The sequence below is a fragment of the Malus domestica genome, chromosome 04 (assembly GCF_042453785.1).
Source record: "Malus domestica chromosome 04, GDT2T_hap1".
Taxonomy (NCBI): domain Eukaryota; kingdom Viridiplantae; phylum Streptophyta; class Magnoliopsida; order Rosales; family Rosaceae; genus Malus; species Malus domestica.
In genome coordinates, this window is record NC_091664.1 from 3,141,638 (window position 1) to 3,168,256 (window position 26,619).

General features: G+C 36.0%; 1 protein-coding gene, 1 long non-coding RNA gene and 1 pseudogene across 3 annotated transcripts in view; all 3 read left to right on the forward strand.

The window, feature by feature from the left end:
* The first annotated feature begins 764 nt into the window (after nucleotides 1-764).
* LOC139194891 (uncharacterized) overlaps nucleotides 765-26,619 on the forward strand; it is a 60,878-nt gene continuing 35,023 nt past the window's right edge. Inside the window, exons 1-5 of one of the 2 annotated variants that reach the window (XR_011579639.1) lie at nucleotides 765-5,200; nucleotides 5,284-5,443; nucleotides 5,549-5,617; nucleotides 6,316-6,374; nucleotides 7,366-7,563. This is a non-coding gene — a long non-coding RNA (uncharacterized lncRNA). Of the gene's footprint in view, nucleotides 5,201-5,283; nucleotides 5,444-5,548; nucleotides 5,618-6,315; nucleotides 6,375-7,365; nucleotides 7,612-26,619 lie in introns of those variants that run through there. The other variant, XR_011579638.1, reaches the window with a different exon arrangement.
* Nucleotides 9,881-14,227, forward strand: LOC103431525 (probable pectinesterase/pectinesterase inhibitor 35). Its single transcript, XM_029100861.2, has 2 exons — nucleotides 9,881-11,007; nucleotides 13,348-14,227. Exons 1-2 carry the CDS (start codon nucleotides 9,894-9,896, stop codon nucleotides 14,046-14,048), a joined length of 1,815 nt encoding a protein of 604 aa, XP_028956694.2. The 5' UTR covers nucleotides 9,881-9,893; the 3' UTR covers nucleotides 14,049-14,227.
* Nucleotides 16,843-21,171, forward strand: LOC103453104 (crocetin glucosyltransferase 3-like; annotated as a pseudogene).

Here is a 26,619-nt window from a genome sequence, read left to right on the forward strand (position 1 = left end):
GGGCAGTTTTGTTTTCCGAATATATATATATACTTGACGTTTCCCAGAAATTGAATTGAAATGAAAATATGTTTAAAATGAAATGCATATGAGTTATGTGGAAAAACGGGAAGTGAAATACCATGCATAGAATTGATATGAAAAGTATATAGAAATGTGAGTTGAAATGCCATGCATGAATTAATATATGATGCATATGTATGAATTGGTGCGGTGGACGCACAAGTAAGAATTGATTTATGATGCATATGTATGAATTGGTGCGGTGGACGCACAAGTAAGAATTGATTTATGATGCATATGTATGAAATGGTGCGGTGGACGCACAGGTGAGTATTTAATTACTGTTATGATGATGATGATATATATTGAGCTCAAATCCTGCACCATGGTTTAGTGCTTATAGTATTCACCGCATCGCACGCTCGCCTTGGATCCAAGTAGATGCTAGTCGTACAGTCCACGCGGAGTGGGTACGACAGACCAGTCGCGAGAGTGTTAGTGAGATTCCGACTGGTGGGTGACCTTAGATTATGTGCACAGATGATTTATGAGAAGCACTAGAGCGTAACTTGTGTGCAGAAGGCCGGACGGGTCACAGAGGTGACTCCGGTAGAGTGATAATGATAGATTTTGAGCTCTAGGTTCAACCGTACAGGGCTATTAGAGGGCCTACGGTTGATTACTTTCTTGCACCTGATATGATTATGTTGATGCATTCATACCTTATTACTGTTGAGATGATGTGGCATGGCATAATTAATATGAGAAATGTTGAGATGACATGGTATGGCATGATTGATAAAGAGATAATGTTGAGATAGTAAAAATGAAGTTTTGAGAATATATATGTATATTTATATTTTACATTTCTGGGAAAGTATACAGGTTTTACGGAGAGGGGTTACAACGTTTTGAGAAATGTTTGGATTTGGAAAAGAATTGTTTTACTGACCCACTCAATTTTGGTTTTGCGCCCCTCCAGGTTCAGGAATCACAAAGGTGTGGTGACTACGAGGAATTCGACGGTGTTCTGACAGATTGGACAAAATTAGGACTCACCTTCGGGTGTATCAATTTAAATTGTATCTTAAAGCTTCCGTACTGTGCAAATGGTTACGTCACTCTCACGTGACGGCCAGCATGCCCTCCTTCGGGACGGGGTGTGTCAGTTGGTATCAGAGCATGGTTGCAATCTTGGACATCTTGAGAAGTTTATAGTGAATTCTGTCAGAACTACACCGCCTCGTAGCAAACCACGTAGTTAGAGGAATTTAGTCTCCCTGATTTAGCGGTTTGGGGGAAACTATTATTATGGTGATTCAGTATATTATCAAAATGGACATTTTAAGACGGGTTATGAGTTGAATTTGAATCACCTTATGAAATGATGAACCTGAGGGAGCGAAGTAACGGTTTAACCATTTGGAAAAGATGTTTCAGATTATGCAAGTCAAAGGAATCTTCCTTCTGACAGGTGGGTCGAGACGACTACCTGGTTTTGGGTATGAAATTGTATCCTGGTGGAAACAGGAATGTTAATTGTTGTCACCAGAGGAATCAGCCGATTTAAAATTTTTTAAGGAAAAGTTTATCCCTCCGGCATTTATCGATGGTAGTAAGCAAGAGTTTGCAAATGTGAATCAAGGAAGTTGACGATAAAGTTAATGATTCGTCATATCAAGGATATAGAAAGATTCAGAGCTTCGAAAGAAGTGAAGCTAGAGTTAATTCTTCCAGCTGAGGTTTTAATGTCGCTGGTCAGAGTAAAAGTGATGGATATACTGGTAATCCCAGATATTTGAGACAAGGTGTCTCGAGTAAAGGAAATGTACTTTGTGCAGCAGGTACAAAATTAACACTTTGGGAAATGTGAAATTAATGAATGTGTTTATGTGAACAGAAGGGACACAGAGTTGTGAATCGTCCCTAGAATCAGTTGTACCCAACAATTTTCTATGACATCGTAGTGTCGATTCAGCAAGTTTATGAACTTAGTAGTTTGGTCGGATTGACCGTGGGTACAGAGAGATTTGATGAGTTATATGTTCAGCCGTACAGACCACGAGAGGTGGATTTGACTGACACATGAGAAATTGGTGAGTTATAGGCTCGGCCGTACCGACCACGCGGAGTGGATCTGGCCGACGCATTATTGAGATAATTGTTGAATCAGCCGTACAAGTCATTCTAGTTGACTCCGGTTGATATATATATATATATATATATTTTATTATGATTGTTATTACCTTGAGAGTAGTAAATAAATGTAGTTGAGATGAGTGTATGTATATTTTGCATTGAGTGACAAAATAGTAATGTTATATCTTTGAGAGTGGTTGCCTACTTATCGAGACAACGATGATTTATCAGTATTGCGGGCTGCAGACCGTAATATTAATAACTCATTCGTGGATTCGTTAAGCAAGCAACCCGGTAGATTATTTTATGTTAGTATTGTACTTATTTGGAATGCTTAATAATAATAAAATATATATTGTATCAGTTAATTCTGTTCCATTAGATTGGTTGGTTATAATTGTGACAAGACGAAATGTTATGGGAAACCAGTACTTTCCATCGATCTGGATGAACAGAGATTACTTTTGTAAGTATGCAAAGTGGATTGAGTCAGGCCGTTATTTATGCTGTGAGAGCAAAGAGATTGTTTTCGAAAAGCTGTCAAAAATACTTAGCTCATGTGGTGCTAAATGATGTTGTTTGGAGTAGTGTGAATAATGTCGAAAGGGTTAGACTTTTCTTGATGTCTTCTCTGAAAGTATACCTGGATTGTCTTCAGGCAGAGATATGAGGTTCATTATTGATTTGTTGCCAGGTATAAATTTATATTGGAGATTGGTTCATGATGAGTTAAGGGAATTGGAAATTCAGTTGAAAGAATTGGTTGATAAAAGTTTTATTCAACCTAGTACAACACTGTTGAGGAGCACCAGTTTGTTGGTGAGAAAGAAAATGGACTTTAAAGACTATTCCTTGATTATAGATAATGGAGTCGGGTAACGATTGAGAACCGTTATCCATGGTGATGTACTGATGTTTATTTAACCAGCTCAAAAGTAATTGCGAAGATTCAAAGATTGAATTGAGATCTGGTTACTACCAATTGAATATTATAAGTGACGTTGATCATAAGATGGTTTTCTGGACTTGTTATAGTTTTTATGAAGTTTGGTGATGCTATATGGATACTCATGCTGTTTTATGAGTTGATGGATGAAGTATTCCAATAATGCCTTGATAGATTGATATCATTTTCATTGAAGATATTCTGGCATATTCTGAGCCAGAGTAGAGCATGTAAACGTATTAAGTCGGTGGAACAAAGATTGGAAGAATGTCGGTTGTATGCTAAGTGTAGCAAATGCTAAAGTTAGATGAATCAGGTGGCATTCTAAGATTTGTTATATATTCTTAAGGTATTCAAGTGAATCCTTAAAAGGTAACAGAAATTAAAATTTGGAACAACCACGAGTCGTAATTGAGATTTGGAATTTCTTAGCTTACCAGGCTATCTTGGATGGTTGTGAAAGATTTTTCAGTCATTGCTTTGTCATTGACGAGACTGTTGAGAAAAGAGGTTAGGTATGAGTGGGAAGGAATTGTAAGCAAAGGATTCAACAACTGAAGTATTTCCTCACTCATGCACGTATTTTGGTATTCCCAGAGAATAGTGGTAATCATAAATTTTTAGTGATGTTTCTTGAATGGTATTGGAGGCATGTTGATGCAAATGTTAGGGTGATTGCATACGTTTCACGATAAAAGGAACCTCATGAGATGAATTACCCTACGGGTGACTTGGAAGTCATGATTACCATTCTTGCTGTGAAGTTATGAAGGCATTATATTTGATAAGAATGCAAGATTTTACAAATCAAAAGAGTCTTCAATATCCATTACTTGGAAGGATTTTGATATGAGGCAACAAGGGTGGATTGAATTACTTAGTGATTATGATTGTACGATCAGGGCGATCGTGAATTGTTGTAACTGAAGCACTTGATACGAAGACTGCAGTAAGAATTAATATCTGGTACGCTTGCCATGGTTATCTTCTTGTGGATTGGAAACCAACTAAAGTAAAGTTAAGAATGAGTACATGATTCGTGAATCAAATGATATGTGGATACAAGAAAACAAAAAGTATGTGCCTAATGCTGAGGATTTGAAGCAAGCAAATATTGGACGAAGTTCACTGTTCAACTTCTGCAATATTCCAAAAGTAATAAGATTTATCATACCATTCGACAGTTTTATTTGGTCAGCAGATTGAGGCAGAAAGAGATAAACCTTTGGATTGAGATAACTATTTTCTGTTTCGCAGTGGAAATGGAAAGATATTACTTTGGATTATGTGTACAAGTTTCCTTGTACATAGGATGGTTATGATCGAATTTGAAGTGATAGTTGATCAATGTACCAAGTTAGTACAATTACTCCAGTGCTGAGTAATAACTTTTTCCCAGACAGGGCAACGGTACTTAATGTATTTTGTGTTCGATGCGTTGTCACTAAGTGACAGAGTCGTCTCATGGAATTATGGTGCAACTATTGAGAATTAAATTGGATTCGACTTGATAAGGAACCAAGGACGACTTTGGATTGGAAAAAGAAGGTCCTAAGAATTAAAACAGGGTAAGTGGTAAAAGTTTTGTGAAGAAATTATTCGGTGGAAGAAATTACGTGGGAGAAAGAGAATCGGATGAGAGAGATTTACCCGAGGCTATTGTATGAGTATGGTTGATTTAGTTGGTTGCTGGAATTTCAGGGACGAAATTCTATAAGGAGGGAAGATTGTCACAGCCCGTCCCGGGATTTTTCATTCCGAGGACGTGAAATTTCAAAAATGACCTTAAACGAGATTAAGGTGTGTAAAGAGATGACATTTGTTTTATTTAAAGTTCCTAAACTATGGTTAATTTGTGTTAGGGACTAAAACTAGGTTGTAATGTTGTGTTTGGGTTAAGGTGGGATCCTCATACCTCAAAGCACTCCCTAAAACCCGTAACCTTTCCTTCTCTCTCTTCTTCTTCCATTTCAGATCTCTCTCTCTCACCCTCTCGAACACACGGCAACCACCAAGACCACCACAAAAACACCCTAAACTTCCACCAACGACGGATTTAAGAGTGCCATCGTACTCCTGAAGACCATACGATCACGATGATACCCATTTCAAGTAAGTTTCACTTCGAAAACCCTAGTTTCTAAAGTTACCGTGAATGTGTACTGTTCATGAGCTTTGAATTGGTTGTGTTTTAGGCCAAACCAAGCTCATAGTGAGCTTTAGGAAGTCCCAAGGAAGCTCGGAGTGCTTCGTTGGAAGTTTTTGGACGTAAAAACACGGAGATCGACAAGTTCAAAGTTTGGCCGGAGCTTTCGAGGCATTTTCCGGCGAATCCCCGGCGATTTAGGAGTTGAGGTAGGTATCAATCTCTTCGTCTCGTCAAGTACTACAACTTTCCTTTTTGTTTCACTCAATTTCGTTGAGTATTGAAGAAGTTATACTCATTTGAAAAATACCCAGTTTCCGGCGACCTCCGAGGCTTTCGAGGCAGTTTCCGGCCAAACCACGGCGAACTAGGTGTTGTGCAAGGTACCATTCTCTTTGTCTCTTCAAGGGCTACAACTTTCGTTTTTGAATCACTTGATTTCGTTGAGAAATGACAAAGTTATGGCAATTTGAAAAACTGCCCGGAAAACGGCCGCCGGAAAAACCAGTCCGGCGACCCAAGGAAGAAGAAGGTGCTACAGTAAAAATAAAAAATAAAAATAAAATTATTTTAAAAATATGTCGACGTCCGTGACGTCGAGTAGATCACTGTGGTATATTCATATACCTAAATTGAACACCGTATGAGAAAGTTATTGAAGATTGTTGGTTAGGTGTTCAAATAACGTTTTATAGTTTTCACATTTAGGTGAAAATGTGAATTGATGATCTGACCGTTGGATCATCACCAAACTTTGATACGTTATAATACGTAATATTTGAGGATTATTGGAACTTACGGATTGGGAATCCGAGTTACGGATCTTCCGGAATTGGAATTGTAAGTCCATAATATAAAATGTTAACCGTCACTTAGTTTTGGAAATTGACGGAGATCCGACCGTTGGATGGTAATGAAATTTTAGGATGTTGTCCTAGAGGTATAATGTGGACCTCTGGAAGTTATGGATTTAAAATCTGAGGGGTGGATCTTCCGGATCAATCTACGTAGTGACGTATTTTATATAAGTTATATATTCTATCGATATGAATTCTGAGGTTGGAATTGATTATTGTTTTAGGCGCCGATCGTCATGACGCCTTGGCGTATTGTGCTAGGGAGTTGTTGGATGAACTCCAGGTGAGTGGGCAGTTTTGTTTTCCGAATATATATATATACTTGACGTTTCCCAGAAATTGAATTGAAATGAAAATATGTTTAAAATGAAATGCATATGAGTTATGTGGAAAAACGGGAAGTGAAATACCATGCATAGAATTGATATGAAAAGTATATAGAAATGTGAGTTGAAATGCCATGCATGAATTAATATATGATGCATATGTATGAATTGGTGCGGTGGACGCACAAGTAAGAATTGATTTATGATGCATATGTATGAATTGGTGCGGTGGACGCACAAGTAAGAATTGATTTATGATGCATATGTATGAAATGGTGCGGTGGACGCACAGGTGAGTATTTAATTACTGTTATGATGATGATGATATATATTGAGCTCAAATCCTGCACCATGGTTTAGTGCTTATAGTATTCACCGCATCGCACGCTCGCCTTGGATCCAAGTAGATGCTAGTCGTACAGTCCACGCGGAGTGGGTACGACAGACCAGTCGCGAGAGTGTTAGTGAGATTCCGACTGGTGGGTGACCTTAGATTATGTGCACAGATGATTTATGAGAAGCACTAGAGCGTAACTTGTGTGCAGAAGGCCGGACGGGTCACAGAGGTGACTCCGGTAGAGTGATAATGATAGATTTTGAGCTCTAGGTTCAACCGTACAGGGCTATTAGAGGGCCTACGGTTGATTACTTTCTTGCACCTGATATGATTATGTTGATGCATTCATACCTTATTACTGTTGAGATGATGTGGCATGGCATAATTAATATGAGAAATGTTGAGATGACATGGTATGGCATGATTGATAAAGAGATAATGTTGAGATAGTAAAAATGAAGTTTTGAGAATATATATGTATATTTATATTTTACATTTCTGGGAAAGTATACAGGTTTTACGGAGAGGGGTTACAACGTTTTGAGAAATGTTTGGATTTGGAAAAGAATTGTTTTACTGACCCACTCAATTTTGGTTTTGCGCCCCTCCAGGTTCAGGAATCACAAAGGTGTGGTGACTACGAGGAATTCGACGGTGTTCTGACAGATTGGACAAAATTAGGACTCACCTTCGGGTGTATCAATTTAAATTGTATCTTAAAGCTTCCGTACTGTGCAAATGGTTACGTCACTCTCACGTGACGGCCAGCATGCCCTCCTTCGGGACGGGGTGTGTCAAATATACCATATGTAATTTTTCTATTATTGATTAAATATACAATGTCACGTGACGGTATACACATGGGTACAAACACAAATAAAACTTTAAAAAATATGGGCGCAAAAAGAAACTAATATATGGGTACAAATTAAAAATGAAAAAAAAATTGATACAAATTAAAAATAGGTACAAACTAAAAATAAAAATATATGATAAAATTTTTAGCCATAAATATAAATATACTAATTGTAACATTTTTAACACTAAAGGAATATATTTAAAAATAAAAATATTTTATTATTCAAATAATTAATGATGTTATTAATACCCAAGAACCTTGATCAAAAATTGAAAATGAATAAGATTTTAATCAATGGAATAGCAAAAAAAAGGATATAAACCTAATTTCTCCAAAAAACAATATATCCTACAAAACAGTCGCAAACAACTATTTGTGACTGTAACACAACATATTAAAATTTTGTAATGTACATGTACTTGTATTTCAAGGAGCTATTATTGCCACTTTAATTCTTATGCAAAATCATCATACAGTAATCCCTGCTTGTAGAAAAAAAACAAAAGCAAAAAAGTGTGTGATTCGAATGTCGCCAACAAATTCCCTATTTGAAATCTAAATCTAAAATCATTGAACTTATAATACCGCGTAACCATCATACTTCGAGGATAGTATACTATATACACACTTATTTTTTTATGTCTTATGCATCCTTTTTAATTTTTGGCCATTGATCTTCTTCAATTTATTCGATCTGACGGTTAGAAATTGAGAAGAGTGTGTGAGAAGTAAAAATGAGCGTGAATAACACTACCCTACTTAAAAATTACTTGGAGAAGGCCAGCCTGGCAGATGCTAAGGATGATCTCATGGGTCTTATAATTTTATTTTGCAAACTAACAAAAAGAAAAAGACAGGATGAAGATATATGTTCTTTGTAGTAAAGTTTGCCGCATACAGAGTTCGGCTGGCTTAGTGGAAATTTCGCTTCCACTTTGGGCAAAAAGTTTGGTTAGCTTTCCTAATCAACTATGATCAAGAAATCAGAGATTATACTATATTAGGGCATTTGGAAGATGCAAATTTGAGATGCAAAAAATACATTTACATCTCACTTTACATTTTTAAGAGATGTATAATTTAGTTCTATTCTAATGAGAGAGATGAAAATTTGGGATTCCATTTATCTTTCTCTCTTTAACTACGAAGCTCACATCCAAAAGATGTTAAAAAATATGTAAATTTTCATTTTATTTACATCTTTTGGCCAATATTGGTGTTTTACAGATCTCTCGTTGGAGATCAAAGCATATAAACGTCCATTTCAAAGCATTTTGCACCTTTCATTGGAGATGCTCTTATATATTAATTAGAAATCAATATTGTCATAAGAAGATTTTGCCAGTGCTAAAACCTTAAAGCAAGCGTTATAAGAGGTGGATTATTTATTTTGGTGTAACTATTTTTTTTCTTCTGCAGCTTAATCTGATAGTAGCGACATAAACGTACGTAGTGATTAAGAAACCTTGGTAGCTAGCTAGCTAACAGCCTGTGCCAACTTGCTTAATTAGAATTAAAATCTTCTTAATCTGGTTATGGTTATATATAATCATGACTAGAGAAATTTGTACGTAGGCAGTAATCAAAACCTACTCCACTCCACTTGCATGGAAGAATTAAATACTGAAAACCCTAAATATTAATTAAATAAATATAACGAAAAAAATGCATGCAAGTTTTAGTTCCTTAGTTCGTAACAAACTGATCAAGTACTAGCTAGTGATAAATTAATACGCAAATTATATTATTAATTAACTTCATTGTTCACTTTCCATCATTTGGTTACATGCACAAATTAAATTGGTATGTATATATGTGTAGGGACCCAAATACTAGACAAGGTTCTTTCTAAACAATATATTAGGAATTAGTGATCAATAATGGTGACAATAATCACATCTAGAGTATACAGCTACCAAAGTCAACTTTATTTTGCTGAAGAATACGCAATTTCAAATCGAAAACTTGAATAAACTACAACGTAATTTTAAATGGTTTCACTGTTAATTGCATTAAGACATTTTTATAATAAAACTCAACATCGATGGAACTGTGCAATTAGTGAAGTTGGACAATATCGATTTGATTGTATTGTAGTGTGCCAGGCTGCACAGGTAATTAAGTTGAAACCAAATTGATTTAATTATTAGTCAGCCTCTAACCGAACACTGAAATGAAAGCTTTTACATATTCCCCTAACAAGTCATAAGGTGACACGAAACTAAAGGCCCTATATATTGTATTATTGTGTATATATAAGTAACCAAGCTAACTGGTAACATGCGTACAAATCTCTCTAGATTCTCTAATACCTCTCTTTTAAGCATGTTTACAATACTGAGTTCCTCCAATGGAGAAGATAGAAGCAAAACTCACACTTTCTTTCTAACCATGTCCTTGATCATAGAAATCTCACTACTATCAGCAGAAGCTAATCAGGCTTCTTCACCATCCCATTTCTCCAAATTCTCCAGAGTAGGACCATCCAAAGTAGCCAACAATATTGTATCTTTTTGCAAACATACCCCTCACCAAGCAGCTTGTGAATCCATTTTCATCTCCAAAACAAGTAATAGTACTACAATTACTAAACCACCCCCTCAAACCCTTGAAGGCCTCTTTGTCCACTCAGTCGACTTCAGCATTATAAAGGCTCGTTTGGCTTCCGCTCTTACCTATAATCTTACCATTTCCCATCGTCAAACCTCTCATCAAACACACTCGCTTGGAGGCATCAACGACTGCCTCGAGCTGCTCGAGGACAGTATCGATTTACTCGATAATGTCATACTCAAATACGACAGTACCAAAAGCGCCTATGGCCACACTGACGACGATATCCAAAGTTGGCTCAGTGCTGCTCTTACCAATCAAGAAACTTGTCTAGACAGCCTTGAGAGTGATAAGTCTGTGGTAGACAAGGGCGCTATGGAGACTTCAGCTCAAAATATGAACCAATTCATAAGTAACTCCCTGTCACTTTTCATGCTCACTAGTAGGTCACCAAAGCAGGCCCAAAACAAAAACCCTAGTAACATTGTCGGTGGCCGGAGGCTGTTGTCGGATGATTTTCCGAGTTGGGTGTCCGGCGCTGAGAGAAAGCTTCTAGAAGCTTCTGTGGGTGACTTAGAAGCACATACTGTGGTGGCTTTGGATGGGAGTGGTACGCACAAGAGTATCGGTGAAGCACTTGGGTTGGTGGCCTCATTGGCTGAGAGTGGAGGAGGTGGCAGATCTGTAATTCATGTAAAAGCTGGGACTTATCATGAATATATTAAAATACCAACGAAGCAGAAGAACGTTATGTTAATTGGTGATGGTTTGGGGACGACGATTATTGTCGGCGATAGGAACTCTGATGATGGTTGGACCACTTTCCAGTCTGCCACAGTTGGTAAGAACATATCAAATTTCCCTCTTTTTTAGGTTTTTTTTTGCTTCTAATTAATAAGAGAATTTCCTCTTCTTTATTTATTTATTTAAAATATATGGCTTTTTTATTTTGTCAAATTATAAAATATGTAAACTACCTGTTAACAAAAAAAATTTTATTATAAAAAATGGTGAAAAGATAATTTGGTTCTATATCAAAAAATAAAATCATAACAAGTAATGTGTGGTTCAAGTTCAAAACTTTCCCCTCTTTAATTATTGTGATCTTTTTGAACTTCCTTAATAATAATAACTTTTGTAAAAAAAAAAATCAAAACTGTTAGAGAAAAACTAATATTTAGTGACTGGTTCTATTCTCACTCACCAAAATTATTTACAAAACTTAGTTTTAAAAGAAAATTATTATGATTTTATACTCGTTGAAAGATAATATTAAAAATAAAATTATAAAGAAAAAATTATAGGGTTTGCTACCACTCATCTTATTAGAACCTTTCTTTGACAATTCAGATTAACTGGTCTGTCCGTGAGGATTTTTCATTGTGACAGGAACACGGGTGGTACACCACGTGTTTTTATGCAAGTGGTGGGAAATTTTATTTTTTAAGTTATTAACTTTTTAACACATATATCTCACTATTTGTATAGTGACACGTGATGTACCATTCCATGTGCCGATCACACTTAAAAATCTCTCGTTTGCGAGGGAGCAACGGTCTCAATCGTAGCTCCCACATTACAGTGGGAGACCAATCAATGTTAGTTAGTCAGCTAAAATATTACATCTAATCATTTTCTTTATCATCATTTATAAATTACATTTGCAAAAAATCATTCAATTTGATATCATTTAGTTATCCATATGTGTGTAAACTAATCAATGATTTTGATAACAAGTAGCATCGTTGTGATGAACTGTCAATTTGTTTGATGCATATGAACAATTTCGATTATGAAGTCTGTACGTCAAATATACATTAATCATAAATGGAGGATGAGAAGATTCTCTATGGAGGAAAAACAAGCATTATTATCCATAAAAAAAAAAGAAAAGGGTAAAAGACTGTTTACTACCCTCATGTTTCGTGGTTTTCAACATTTAGTACATCAAATTTTTTTCATCCCAGAGTCATACCTAAAGTGTAAATTTTGGTACAGTCTCATACATCCGTTAGTCAAACTATTAAGTCTCCCGTTAATTGTGACATGACGTCCATGTGGATAATGACTGGGCGTCACGTGTCATCCACATGGAAATTAAAAATAAATTATTTATTAAATAAATAAATATAATTATATATATATTTAAAAAAAAAACCTTCATCTTCCCCGCACCCTTACCCTCTCCCTCCCTTCTTCTTCTTCTTCCTCTGGGTTGCAAATTCAATTTTTTGTTTTTGTTTTTTTTTTCCTTCTTCTTCTTCTTCTTCCTCTTCCTCCTTCTTCTTCCTCCTCCTTTTTTCTGGGTTGCAGATTCGTTTTGTTTTTTTTTGTTTTTTGTTTTCCTTCTTCTTCATCCTCCTCCTTCTTCTGGGTTGCAGATTCATTTTTTTCTTTTCCTTCTTCTTCTTCTTCTTCTGGGTTGCAGATTCGGCTTTTTGGGTTTTTTCCTTCTTCTTCTTCTTCATCCTCCTTCTTCTGGGTTGCAGACTCATTTTTTGTTTTTTTTTCCTTCTTCTTCTTGTTCCTCCTTCTTCTAGTTTGCAGATTCGGCTTTTTGTTTTTTTTTGTTCTTCCTCCTTCTTCTGGGTTGGCGGCGGGGGGGGGGGGGGGAGGGATGGTTTTTTTTAATTAATTATTTTAATATTTTTAATGACACATGGTGCCCAGTCATTGTCCACATGGGCGCCACGTCATCACTAAACGGGAGAATTAATCGTTGGACTACCGGATGTATGAGACTGTCCCAAAATTAACACTTTAGGTATGACTCTGGGACGAAAAAAACTTGATGTACTAAATGTTGAAAACCACGAAACATGAGGGTAGTAAACAATCTTTTACCCAAAAAAAAAAGACAAGAAAATATAAAAAGGGCAGTTCATCACATGTCTATACACTAACATCAACATCAACATCAAATAGAAAAGAAATGAAATCACAAAAAGGAATGGTTGGTTCTATTAAAATTCTTTCTTTTCTTGCTTAAATCCACCACCTTCCTTCGATATCCATTTTCCTAAATTATAATGTTAGACGTGATGCTCATAAGGATGATCAAGGTTTTAATTTCGTGTTTCGTATTTTTTTTGGCAAATAGAGTTGGAAGGAAAATTTTCTCTTACCTAATAAAAATTGCATGTCCTCATGGCACATAACATAAGAACAACCCTGTTTTCAGCTGCTATGGGAGACGGATTTATAGCTCGTGACATAACATTTATGAACAGCGCCGATCCATCAAAGCACCAAGCAGTTGCCCTTCTGGTCGGCGCGGATAAGTCAGTGATTTTTAGATGCTCCGTCATTGGCTACCAAGACACCCTCTACACTCATTCCAAGCGCCAGTTCTACAGAGACACCCAAATCTACGGAACAGTTGATTTCATATTTGGAAACTCAGCAGCAGTTTTCCAAAATTGCAACATTTACGCAAGAAAACCCTTTTCGACCGGTCTCAAAAACTTTGTCACAGCACAAGGCAGAACTAGCCCGGATCAGAACACTGGAATTTCGATTCACAACTGCAAAATTTCGGCTGCTTCGGACCTTGCTCCGGTGAAATCCAAGTACGAGACGTATCTTGGGAGGCCATGGATGCAGTATTCAAGAACAGTTATCATGCAGTCTTACTTGGATGACTCAATCAGTAAGGCTGGTTGGTCACCTTGGTCAGGTGGGTTTGCTTTAAATACATTGTATTATGGTGAGTATTCAAATTATGGGCCTGGGGCTTCAACTTCGGGTCGGGTCCAGTGGCCAGGGTATCATGCATCACTTACACCGGTTGCTGCACAAGCCTTCACTGTTAGTGGTTTCATCTCTGGGAACCTTTGGTTGCCTTCCACTGGGGTTTCTTTTGATCCGGGACTCATTAAATGATTGCAATAGCGGTTTTCGCACTCTCAATTTAGCTTCTGACACTTCGGTTGTGATTGTAAAACTTTAGGACTCTCAGGTTTCCAGCTCAGAATTTGCATACCCATCAACTGATAGGTTGCAAGTATTTATAATAATCTTGATATTACATCAGGGGTTTATCATCCCTATTTACACGGCAATTTTTGAATTTGAATAATACAACATCTGTGAAAACAAACTTTAAAACATTTAAAATAATCTAGACCTATCAGAGTTATCCTTGGATAAGGACTGCATTCCTAGATAACAGACTTTAGAGTTTAAACATGAGCTGAATTCTTGATAACTCTGACTTGGTCTAATAGTGATGTGAACGTACAAAGTATATAACATACTCAATTTAAATGCGAGAAGCTAAACTAAGAGTGCCAAAATCACTACCTTTTGAAGGCATTGTGCATTTGTATAAAGTTGTATTTGTGTTTGGTTAGATGTGATCTAAAACCAAAGGGCTTATGTGATCGCAGGCCTATTGTAGTTATGTTGAGTGATCTTAGTGTTTTGGGCATTCGATCCCCTTGAAACAAGCAATAGTTGTGTTACTATACTTTAAGTTTAAAAATCCAGTTGAATAGATTAGTGACTTATGTAACTTGTGTTGCTTTTGGTGAATGCAAATTCACTTACGAATAACAACGGTCTTCATTCTTATAAATTTTACAATTAGAACTGTTACATAATAGGAGTCTAAATTGTGGGTGCAAAGAAATTTCTCAATAACCAAAATGACAATTTCCTCAATGTTGTGAAATCTTTAGATAAATGTCTTATATTTACAGTACGAGTAAGTACAAATATATGTGTGTTATGTAATATGAATCCTCCACTAATCACCATTTATCAATCTTAATCTAGAGTTTACAAATAAATTAGTGGTGTCTAGGGACCAATAATTCCATAAACAAAACTACAAACAATCCAATAAACAATTTGTAATATATATTGATGCTAACCTAGTTTTTAATACAAAAAAAAAAAAAAAAATCACATAACAAGTATAAACTTAAAGATTTGACTCCCCCGGTTTATATTATAAACGGCAATTAGAACTGTTACATAATAGGAGTCCAAATTGTGGGTGCAAAAAAAAAATCTCAATAACTGAAACGACAATTTCCTCAATGTTGTGAAATCTTTAGATAAACATCTTATATTTTCGGTACGAGTAATATAGATATATGTGTGTTGTGATTAATGAATCCTCCACTAATCACCATTTGTCAATCTTAATCTAGAGTTGATAAATAAATTAGTGGTGACTAGGGACCAATAATTCCATAAACAAAACTACTAATATATAACATACTCAATTTAAATGCGAGAAGCTAAACTGAGAGTGCCAAAATCACTACCTTTTGAAGGCGTTGTGCATTTGTATAAAGTTGTATTTGTGTTTGGTTAGATGTGATTTGAAACCAAAGGGCTTATGTGATCGCAAGCCTATTGTAGTTATGTTGTGTGATCTTAGTGTTTTGGGCCTTCGATCCCCTGAAACAAGCAATAGTTGTGTTACTATTCTTTAAGTTTAAAAATCCAGTTGAATAGATTAGTGGCTTATGTAACTTGTGTTGCTTTTGGTGAATGCAAATTCACTTACGAATAACAATGGTCTTCATCGTATAAATTTTACAATTAGAACTGTTACATAATAGGAGTCTAAATTGTGGGTGCAAAGAAATTTCTCAATAACCAAAATGACAATTTCCTCAATGTTGTGAAATCTTTAGATAAATGTCTTATATTTACGGTATGAGTAAGTACATTTATATGTGTGTTGTGATTAATGAATCCTCCACTAATCACCATTTGTCAATCTTAATCTAGAGTTTACAAATAAATTAGTGTTGACTAGGGACCAATAATTCCATAAACAAAACTACAAACAATCCAATAAACAATTTGTAATATATATTGATGCTAACCTAGTTTTTAATACAAAAAAATAAAATAAAATAAAATAAAATAAAATCACATAAAAAATATAAACTTAAAGATTTGATTCCACCGGCGTATATTATAAACGACAATTAGAACTGTTAGATAATAGGAGTCTAAATTGTGGGTGCAAAAAAATTTCTCAATATCTGAAACGATAATTTCCTCAATGTTGTAAAATCTTTAGATAAACATCTTATATTTTCGGTATGAGTAAGTATAGATATATGTGTGTTGTGATTAATGAATCCTCCACTAATCACCATTTGTCAATCTTAATCTAGAGTTTATAAATAAATTAGTGGTGACTAGGGACCAATAATTCCATAAACAAAACTACAAAGTATATAACATACTCAATTTAAATGCAATAAGCTAAACTGAGAGTGCCAAAATCACTACCTTTTGAAGGCGTTGTGCATTTGTATAAAGTTGTATTTGTGTTTGGTTAGATGTGATCTGAAACCAAAGGGCTTATGTGATCACAGGCCTATTGTAGTTATGTTGTGTGATCTTAGTGTTTTGAGCCTTCGATCCCCTTGAAACAAGCAATAGTTGTATTACTATTCTTTAAGTTTAAAAATCCAATTGAATAGATTAGTGGCTTATGTAACTTGTGTTGCTTTTGGTGAATGCAAATTCACTTACGAGTAACAACGGTCTTCCTCGTATAAATTTTACAATTAGAAATGTTACATAATAGGAGTCTAAATTGTGGGTGCAAAGAAATTTCTAGACCTAACATTCGTGTCGTTTTCATGTCATACCTGATATCTTAACGGGTCGTGTCGTGTAACACCCGTTAAAATAAACGGGTAAAATGACCCGACCTGAAATCAACCTGATAATATTAACAGGTAATATGACCCGACCTGTTACCCATTAAGGAAAATATATTTTAAACCAATAAATAATCAAATGAAAAACATAATACTAAATAAGTATATACATACCATATTGTCACATCCAAAACATAAAAACGCAATTTTCTTTTAAGTATATTTTTGCTTACCTAAATTGATCAAATGGTAAAATTGGAAAATATTAGAATAGAGAAGGGGTTTTTTCGTCCAAAAAAGTTTTTATAATATAAGTGAAATAGAATCCAAAGGTACATATTTACTCTCATTTATCTTACGGCTGTTATTTAAGTAAAGTCTTTAATAGTTTTTTAATTAATGTAGAAGTGTAAAAAATATATAAACACTTGTAATGACAAGCTTTACAACTTTAATGAAAAGCTTAACTTTGAAATTCGCCACAATAATCATATAAATCATAGATCGAAATTTAATCGTTGATTGTTGTTTACATTTACGCTTCATTGTTCTCATCAAATTTTGATTTTGAAAACATGATCTATTGGAGGATGCAGGAAGATGAATGGTTTGGATCGTTGATATTATATTCAGAGTTTTATGGTTAGTGAAAATATTGCTTGATGTTTATAAAGTTTCTACAAACTATATGACATCGACTCATATTTCAATTAACCGTAAATATCGAAACATGATATCAAATATCTGAACTATTCATATTCTTACATCTGCTAGATGATCATGTTTTCAAAAAAGAAAATTTAAAAATGAAATTCAGTAAGAAGAATAAAGCATAAATGACAATCGACAATTAAATATAAATTTAAGGTTTATGGATTATAGTGTTGGATTTCGAAGCTGACCCCTTCATGAAAGTTGTAAAGCTTGTCACTATGAGTGATTGTATATTTTTTTTTTACATTTTTTACACTTGTACAATAATTATTCTTGATTTTATTAATTTTGCCCTCGAATAAAAAACATTATTCATGAGGGTTTGGAGGATTTTAAAAATCTAAACGATAATGTAAGTGTAACCATTATCTACTCGTGGAGGAATAATGATGAATCACGAGTATTTATATATTTTTTCACATTTTTCATACTTGTATGTATGTCTTCTTAGTTCTCACCTACACAAATACTATACTAGTTTATTTTAATTTTGGACAACAACATGTTAAGTAAAATTTATCCTAGTAATGATAATAAGGAACTCTCATAATTAAAATAAATAATGACAAAAACTTTTTTTTTTTTTAAACTTATATCGAATAATAATACAAAACTATATATTTAATATAGAATATATTGTATATATTAATATGGCTATTGTATTTTATAATAAATCTTTTAGTAATTAAACTTTAAAATGATCAGCATAATTTTTTCCTTAATGGGTCGAAATGGGTTACCCACGTGTTACCCTCGTGTATACCCGTTAAGAGCGCGTTATTCGGGTCACCCGATAATGACCCGATTAGTTATCGCGTTGACCCGAAACCCGTTATTTTCGTGCCGTGTCAGAAACTGCTAGGTCTAGAAATTTCTCAATAACCAAAATGACAATTTCCTCAATGTTGTGAAATCTTTAGATAAATGTCTTATATTTATGGTACGAGTAAGTATATATATTTGTGTTGTAATTAATGAATCCTCCACTAATCACCATTTGTCAATCTTAATATAGAGTTTACAAATAAATTAGTGGTGACTAGGGACCAATAATTCCATAAACAAAACTACAAACAATCCAATAAACAATTTGTAATATATATTAATGCTAACCTAGTTTTTAATACAAAAAAAAAATCACATAAAAAATATAAACTTAAAGATATGACTCCCCCAACGCATATTATAAATGGCAATTACAACTGTTACATAATAGGAGTCCAAATTGTGGGTGCAAAAAAAATTCTCAATAACCGAAACGACAATTTCCTCAATGTTGTGAAATCTTTAGATAAATATCTTATATTTTCGGTACGAGTAAGTATAGATATATGTGTGTTGTGATTAATGAATCATCCACTAATCACCATTTGTCAATCTTAATCTAGAGTTTATAAATAAGTTAGTGGTGACTAAGGACAAATAATTCCATAAACAAAACTACAAAGTATATAACATACTCAATTTAAATGCGAGAAGCTAAACTGAGAGTGCCAAAATCACTACCTTTTGAAGGCGTTGTGCATTTGTATAAAGTTGTATTTGTGTTTGGTTAGATGTGATGTGATTTGAAACCAAAAGGCTTATTTGATCGCAGACCTATTGTAGGTATGTTGTGTGATCTTAGGGTTTTGGGCCTTCGATCCCCTTGAAACAAGCAATAGAATTGTGTTACTATTCTTTAAGTTTAAAAATCCAGTTGAATAGATTAGTAGCTTATGTAACTTGTGTCTCTTTTGGTGAATGCAAATTCACTTACGAATAACAACGGTCTTCATCGTATAAATTTTACAATTAGAATTGTTACATAATAAGAGTCTGAATTGTGGGTGCAAAGAAATTTCTCAATAGCCAAAACGACAATTTCCTCAATGTTGTGAAATCTTTATTTAAATGTCTTATATTTACGGTACGAGTAAGTACATATATATGTGTGTTGTGATTAATGAATCTCCACTAATCACCATTTGTCATTCTTAATCTAGAGTTTACAAATAAATTAATGGTGATTAGGGACCAATAATTCCATAAACAATTTGTAATATATATTGATTGATGCTAACTTAGTTTTTAATACAAAAAAAAAAATCACATAAAAAATATAAACTTAAAGATTTGATTCCGCCGGTGTATATTATAAACGACAATTAGAGCTGTTAAATAATAGGAGTCTAAATTGTGGGTGCAAAAAAATTTCTCAAGAACTGAAACGACAATTTCCTTAATGTTGTGAAATCTTTAGATAAATGTCTTATATTTTCAATATGAATAAGTACATATATAAGTGTGTTGTGATTAATGAATCCTCCACTAATCACCATTTGTCAATCTTAATCTAAAGTTTATAAATTAATTTGTGGTTACTAGGGACCAATAATTCCATAAACAAAACTACAAACAATCCAATAAACAATTTGCATAGTTGATGAGGACCTAGTTTTTAATACAAAAAATAAATAAAATCACATAAAAATATAAACTTAAAGATTTTATTCCGCCGGCATATATTATAAACGACAATACTTGAGTCCTGATTGATAGAACGTGGCACCATAAAAGGGGGACACGTGTCTTTTTAACTCTCCAAATACCTAACCAACCTTGCATTCTTTGTTTTGATATCAACCAGAAAGAAAAAAACTGAAAACTTCCTGTCAAAAAGGGAAAAAAGAGGAAGAAAGGAAGGTAAGGATGGAAAGCCAAGACCAAGAGCACATTGTGATGCTGCCATTCATGGCTCAAGGCCATCTAATATCATTCCTGCAACTGGCAAGAAATCTCCAACAGAGAAAAAGCTTGATCACTGTCACCGTCGCAAGCACCGCACTCAACTTCCAATACCTCCACACAACGATCGCCTCCAACTCAAGCTCTCAATCTGACTCCAACATCCGTTTGGCTAAGCTCTCATTCTGCAGCACAGACCACGGCTTGCCCCCGTACGGCGAGAACACGGAGAACTTGCCTCTCAGCAAAATAGGAAACCTAGGCGCTGCATCAACGAGTCTTGAATCTCCTACTCACCGCTTTATCTCTGATATCATCGAAAAAGAAGGTCGCCCGCCGCTCTGTATTATCTCTGATATGTACTTTGGATGGGGCTGCTAATCTTGCAAACAGCTTTGGAACTGCGCTTGTGACTTTCACCACAGGTGGTGCCTATGGCACTGCAGCTTTTGTGTCTATTTGGCTTAACCTCCCACACCGTTCTATAGCTTCGGATGAGTTCCCGGTGCTGGGGTTTCATGAGAGTTACCGCTTCCATATCTCTCAGCTGAATCCATACTTAAGAGCTGCAGATGGTACTGACTTCGGATCAAGAAATTTTTAACCTCAGCTTTCGCTTTCTACGAAATCTTTTGGTTGGTTGTGTAGTACTGTTGAGGAGATTGAGCCATTTGGATTTAAGATCTTGAGGAACTACTTGGGGTGTCCTGTATGGTCCATCGGACCACTTCTTCCTTTAGAAGCACTCAACAAATCATCTACGTTGGCCTCAAGTGTTTCTAGGAAAATTTTCTCTTACCTAATAAAAATTGCATTTCCTCATGGCACATAGTAACATGCAAACAACCTGTTTTCAGCTGCTATGGGAGACGGATTTATAGCTTGTGACATAACGTTTGAGAATAATGCCGGTCCATCAAAGCACCAAGCGGTTACCCTCCGAGTCGGCGTTGACAAGTCAGTGATTTTTCGATGCTCCATGGTCGGCTACCAAGACACCCTCTACACTCTCTCCAAGCGCCAGTTCTACAGAGACACCCAAATCTACGGAACAGTTGATTTCATATTTGGAAACTCAGCAGCAGTTTTCTAGAACTGCAACATTTACGCAAGAAAATGCGCTTCGACCGGTCTTAAAAACTTTGTCACAGCACAAGGTAGAACCAGCCCATATCAGAACACTGGAATTTCGATTCATAACTGCAAAATTTCGGCTGCTTCAGACCTTGCTCTGGTGAAATCCAAGTATGAGACGTATCTTGGGAGGCCATGGAAGCAGTACTCAAGAATAGTTATCATTGTTGGGGCTTAAAAAGACTTCACTACTTTGGAGTTGTTTATCTCACAAAGGAGAATGTAATGCAGCGGAATTGATAGGCAAGAGAAAGAAAGAATACTCAAAGTATTACATAAGATTTTTATTCACTCACAAACTTAGCACAAGAGGAAACACTCAAACACTCTTAGAAGCTTTGTTGCTTCTTCTCACTTCTCACTACTTGCTCTCTTGGTTGTTTCAAATGGTGTGGATGCCTTCTCCTTTTATAGGCATGGATGGAACCTTGGAGAAGCATGGAAACATCATGCTAGAGATATCTAGATAATTCCACTACCTTTCTAAGCTAGAATTATCTACACTAATCTTGTATGTTGGTGGAATCCTCACCATTCTTCTAAACTCTTCCACCAACTTGAACTTTGCTAGAATTCTCTAGCATGTGCATGGATCTTTCTTTGTGCATGGGCTAGATCCATTATCTTTGGGCCAAGACAAGATTACAATTTCACATCCCCCCTTAATCTTGTCTTGTGACGCGGATTGAGTTCCTCAGTCTGATAAAGTCTTCTTGTTTGAGTGGCTTAGTGAATATGTCTGCAATTTGGTCTTGAGACTTCACGTATTCCACTTGTACATCCTTTCTTGCAATACACTCTCTTATGTAATGATAACGGGTATCTATGTGTTTGCTCCTGTTATGGAATACTGGATTCTTTGCTAGAGCTATTGCAGACTTGTTGTTGACATAGATCTCTGTTGGCTCTTATTGTGGCATGCTTAATTCTTTCAGCAAGTTTCTCAGCCAGATTGCATGATAGACACATGAGGTAGCAGATACGTATTCAGCTTCGCAGGTAGAGAGAGAGTGACAATCGGTTGCTTCTTTGACATCCATGTGAATGCAGTGTCTCCCATGAAGAACACAAATCCAGCAGTGCTTTTTCTATCGTCGGAATCTCCTGCCCAATCACTGTCTCTATATCCAGCAAGTTTGTAGTTATCAGAACTTGAATATAATAAGCCAAAGTTAACAGTACCTTTAAGATATCAAAGAATTCTTTTGGCGGTCTTCAAATGTGTAGTTGTGGGATTCTCCATGTAGCGACTGACTAATCCGATTGCATAGAGAATATCTGGTCTTGTGCAAGTCAAGTAGCGCAAGCTTCCAACTAAACTCTTGAAAAATGTTGGATCTACACTTTCTCCTTCGTCATGCTTGGTTAGTTTGACTCCGTACTCCACTGGCGTGCTTATGGGCTTGCAATTGTCCATTTTGAACTTTTTCAGTATCTCCTTTGTGTAGCTTTCTTGGGAGATGAAAATGCCTTATTCGTTCTGCTTAACTTCAATGCCTAGGTAGTATGCCATTAACCCGACGTCGGTCATCTCGAATTCTTTGGTCATCATTCTCGTGAACTCTTCATACATGCTTGGATTACTTTTGGTGAATATTAGATCATCCACATATAATCACACAATCAGAATATCTTCATCTTTGACTTTGACGTAGAGAGCATGTTCATGAGGGAACTTGATGAAGTTATTTTCTTGGAAGTACTTATCAAGCGACTATTCCATGCTCATGGTGCTTGTTTTAACCCATAGAAGGCTTTCTTCAACTTCAGAACTTTATCTTCATGCTCTGCTGAATGTAGACTTCTTCTTCAAGGACTCTATTTAGGAAAACGGACTTCACATCCATTTGTTGAATCTTCCATTTGTTTTGAGCTGCCAAAGAAATTAGTAATCGTATAGTTTCCAACCGAGCAACGGGTGCAAATACCTCATCATAGTTGATTCTGGCTTTTTGACTATAGCCCTTCGCTACTAATCTCGCCTTGTATCTTTCGACCTCTCCGTTGGCAGTTTTCTTTGTCTTGTACACCCACTTGACTACGATGGCTTTGTGTCATTTCGGAAGAATAACAAGTTCCCATGTATCATTTTTCTGAATTGCTTCGATGTCTTCGTCCATTGCTTTACTCCATTTAGTATCTTGCACTGCTTTTTGGAAGTCGACTGGTTCACAATCAGCAAAGAGACAGAAAATTGTAGGATTATCATGTCTTTCAGCTACCTCATAAAGATCTCGTATACTTCTTGTGCGTGGTACTTCTTTTTCATTTAAACTCCTACTTGACGATGCTGATGCTGGTGAATTGCCATGATTGGTTGATATTGGTGAAGTAGGTGGAGTAGTGGATTCTTGTTGAACCTCTCTTACTTGCTCCACCATCCCTTGCTCATTCTTTTCTTCAAACTGAGGAAAGATCAGATCACACCTACATGAGAGCCAAAATCCCATTCTCATTCTTCATCGAACGTCACGTCTCGACTGATCACTGTCTTCCCATTGTTTGGATTATACAGCTTATAGCCTTTTGAATTTGAGTCATAGCCAATGAAGATGAACTTCTCACTTTTGTCATCGAGTTTGGTTATCCTCTCGTCTGGTACATGTCCATGGGCTATGCTTCCAAAAACTCTTAGATGAGAGATACCTGGTTTTCTTCCACTCCATGCTTCTTGCAGAGTCTTTCCCCACACACTTCTTGTTGGTGACCTATTGGATAGGTAGACAACACATGATATAGCTTCTGCCCACAACTCCTTAGGCAATCTCTTACTTTTGAGCATGTTTCGAGCCATGTTGAGGATGGTTCGATTTTTTCTTTCTGCCACAACATTTTGTTGAGGGGATATTGGAATTATCAAAGGTCAACGTATTCCATTTGCTTCACATAATTCTTGAAATTCCTTCGAAGTGAATTATCCTCCTCGATCAGATCTCATGGCTTTGATCTTGCAACCACTTTCTTTTTCTACAGCGGCTTTGAACTTCTTAAATGCTCCAAAGGCCTCTGATTTCTGCTTTAAGAAATATACCCAGGTTTTCCTTGAAAAATCATCAATGAAGAAAAGGAAATAATTATTTTTACCCAAAGAGCTTGGTTTTATTGGACCGCACACATCGGTGTGAATAAGCTTGAGTGTCTTCTGGGCTTTTATGGTCGACTCCTTTGGAAAGCTTTTCCTGAACTGTTTCCCAAGTAAATATCTTTCACAAACTTGATCAGGGCGACTGATGCACGGTAAGCCTTTCAGAATCTCCTTCTTGGATAATAACTCTAGTCCCCCAAAGTTAAGATGCACAAAACAAAGATACCAAAGCTAGGATGTGCCTTTGTAACATGTTTTGAGGCACTTTGCAACATCATTTTGAATATTCATAGGAAACATCTTATTCTTTGACATTTTCACCTTGGCAATTAATCTTCCTTTGTCATCTCTACGAAAAAGGCTATAATTTTTCATATGAATATTATAACCTTTTTTTAAGAGTTGACCCAAGCTCAAAATGTTGCTTTTCATATTGGGCACGTAGTAGACATTAGAAATTAATTGGTGACCGCCATATTTCAGGGGAAGGATGTTACTTTTTCCTTTTACGGGTATTTTGGATTTGTCTCCAAAAGAAACGTTGCCATTCACCGATTCATTAAGCTCTACGAACATGCTTCTTCTGCACATGTGGTTGTTGGCGCCGGTGTCAAGGTACCATGTATAGTCTTGGTCTCCATCATTGTTTTTGTATGCTAGTAACACAATGCCATTCTCTTCTTTCGTTTCTTTCACATAATTGACCTTCTCATCAAGCCTGTTGCTTGGAGCTCTACATTCCCAAGCATAATGCCTAAACTTTTGACAATTGTAGCATTGAACTTGAGATTTTTCATACCTCAAGTTTGAGAGTCCTCTTCCATGACCTTTTGTTGAGCTTTCTCCTCTTTCATAGTTAATATGGTTGTTGAAGTTCCAACCACGTCCACGTCCATGTCCACGTCTGCGTTCTCGACCATGACTTCCTCCATACTGGCTTCTCTCGTTGTCGAAGCTTTCTTCTTTCTTCTTTGGTTGGACATGCATCTTGAGGAGCTGCTCTTCATTCCCTTGCCTCTTCTTATGTTTCTCTTCATATGCTTGTAACGAACCCATTAATTACTCTATACTAATTTCTTCCAAGTTTTTAGTTTCTTCAATCGTCACGACAATGTGCTCAAACTTGGGGTCCAATGAGCGTAGTATCTTCTCAATAATTCTAACATCTTTTAACTTTTCACCGTTTCTTTTTAATTGATTGGAAACGGCTAAGACTCTTGAGAAATAATCAGAGATTGATTCAGACCCTTTCATTTGTAGAGATTCGAACTCACATCTTAATACTTGAAGACGAACCTTTTTCACTTGTTTGGCTCATTTGTAAGAGGTTTGAAGCTTCTCCCATGCTTGCTTGGCAAAGGTTGCACTTGAGACCTTCTCAAAGCCATTGTCATCTAATGCTTGGTAGATAAGGTAGAGAGCCTTCTTGTCTCTCTTTCTTGAATCTTTCAAACTCTCCTTCTGGGGTTGGGACATAATAGCTTCATCGTCTGGCTTAGTGAAGCCTTTCTCCACGACTTCTCATACATCGTGTGCTCCCAAAAAGGCCTTCATTTTGATACTCCAATTATCGAAGTTGTTGTTGTCGAGCACTGGAACTTGGAAGCCTGCTATAGCGTTGCTAGCCATAGCTCTGATGCCACTTTGTTGGGGCTTAAAAAGACTTCACTACTTTGGAGTAGTTTATCTTACAAAGGAGAATGTAACGCAGCGGAATTGATAGGCAAGAGAAAGAAAGAATACTCAAAGTATTACACAAGATTTTTATTCGTTCACAAACTTAGTACAAGAGGAAACACTCAAACACTCAAAGAAGTTTTGTTGCTTCTTCTCACTTCTCACTACTTGCTCTCTTGGTTGTTTCAAATGGTGTGGATGCCTTCTTCTTTTATAGGCATGGATGGAACCTTGGAAAAGCATGGAAGCATCATGCTAGAGATATCTGGATAATTCCACTACCTTCCTAAGCTAGAATTATCTACACTAATCTTGTAGGTTGGTGGAATCCTTACCATTCTTCTAAACTCTTCCACCAACTTGAACTTTGCTAGAATTTTCTAGCATGTGCATGGATCTTTCTTTGTGCATGGGCTGGATTCATTATCTTTGGGCCAAGACAAGATTACAATTCAACAATCATGCAATCTTACTTGGATGA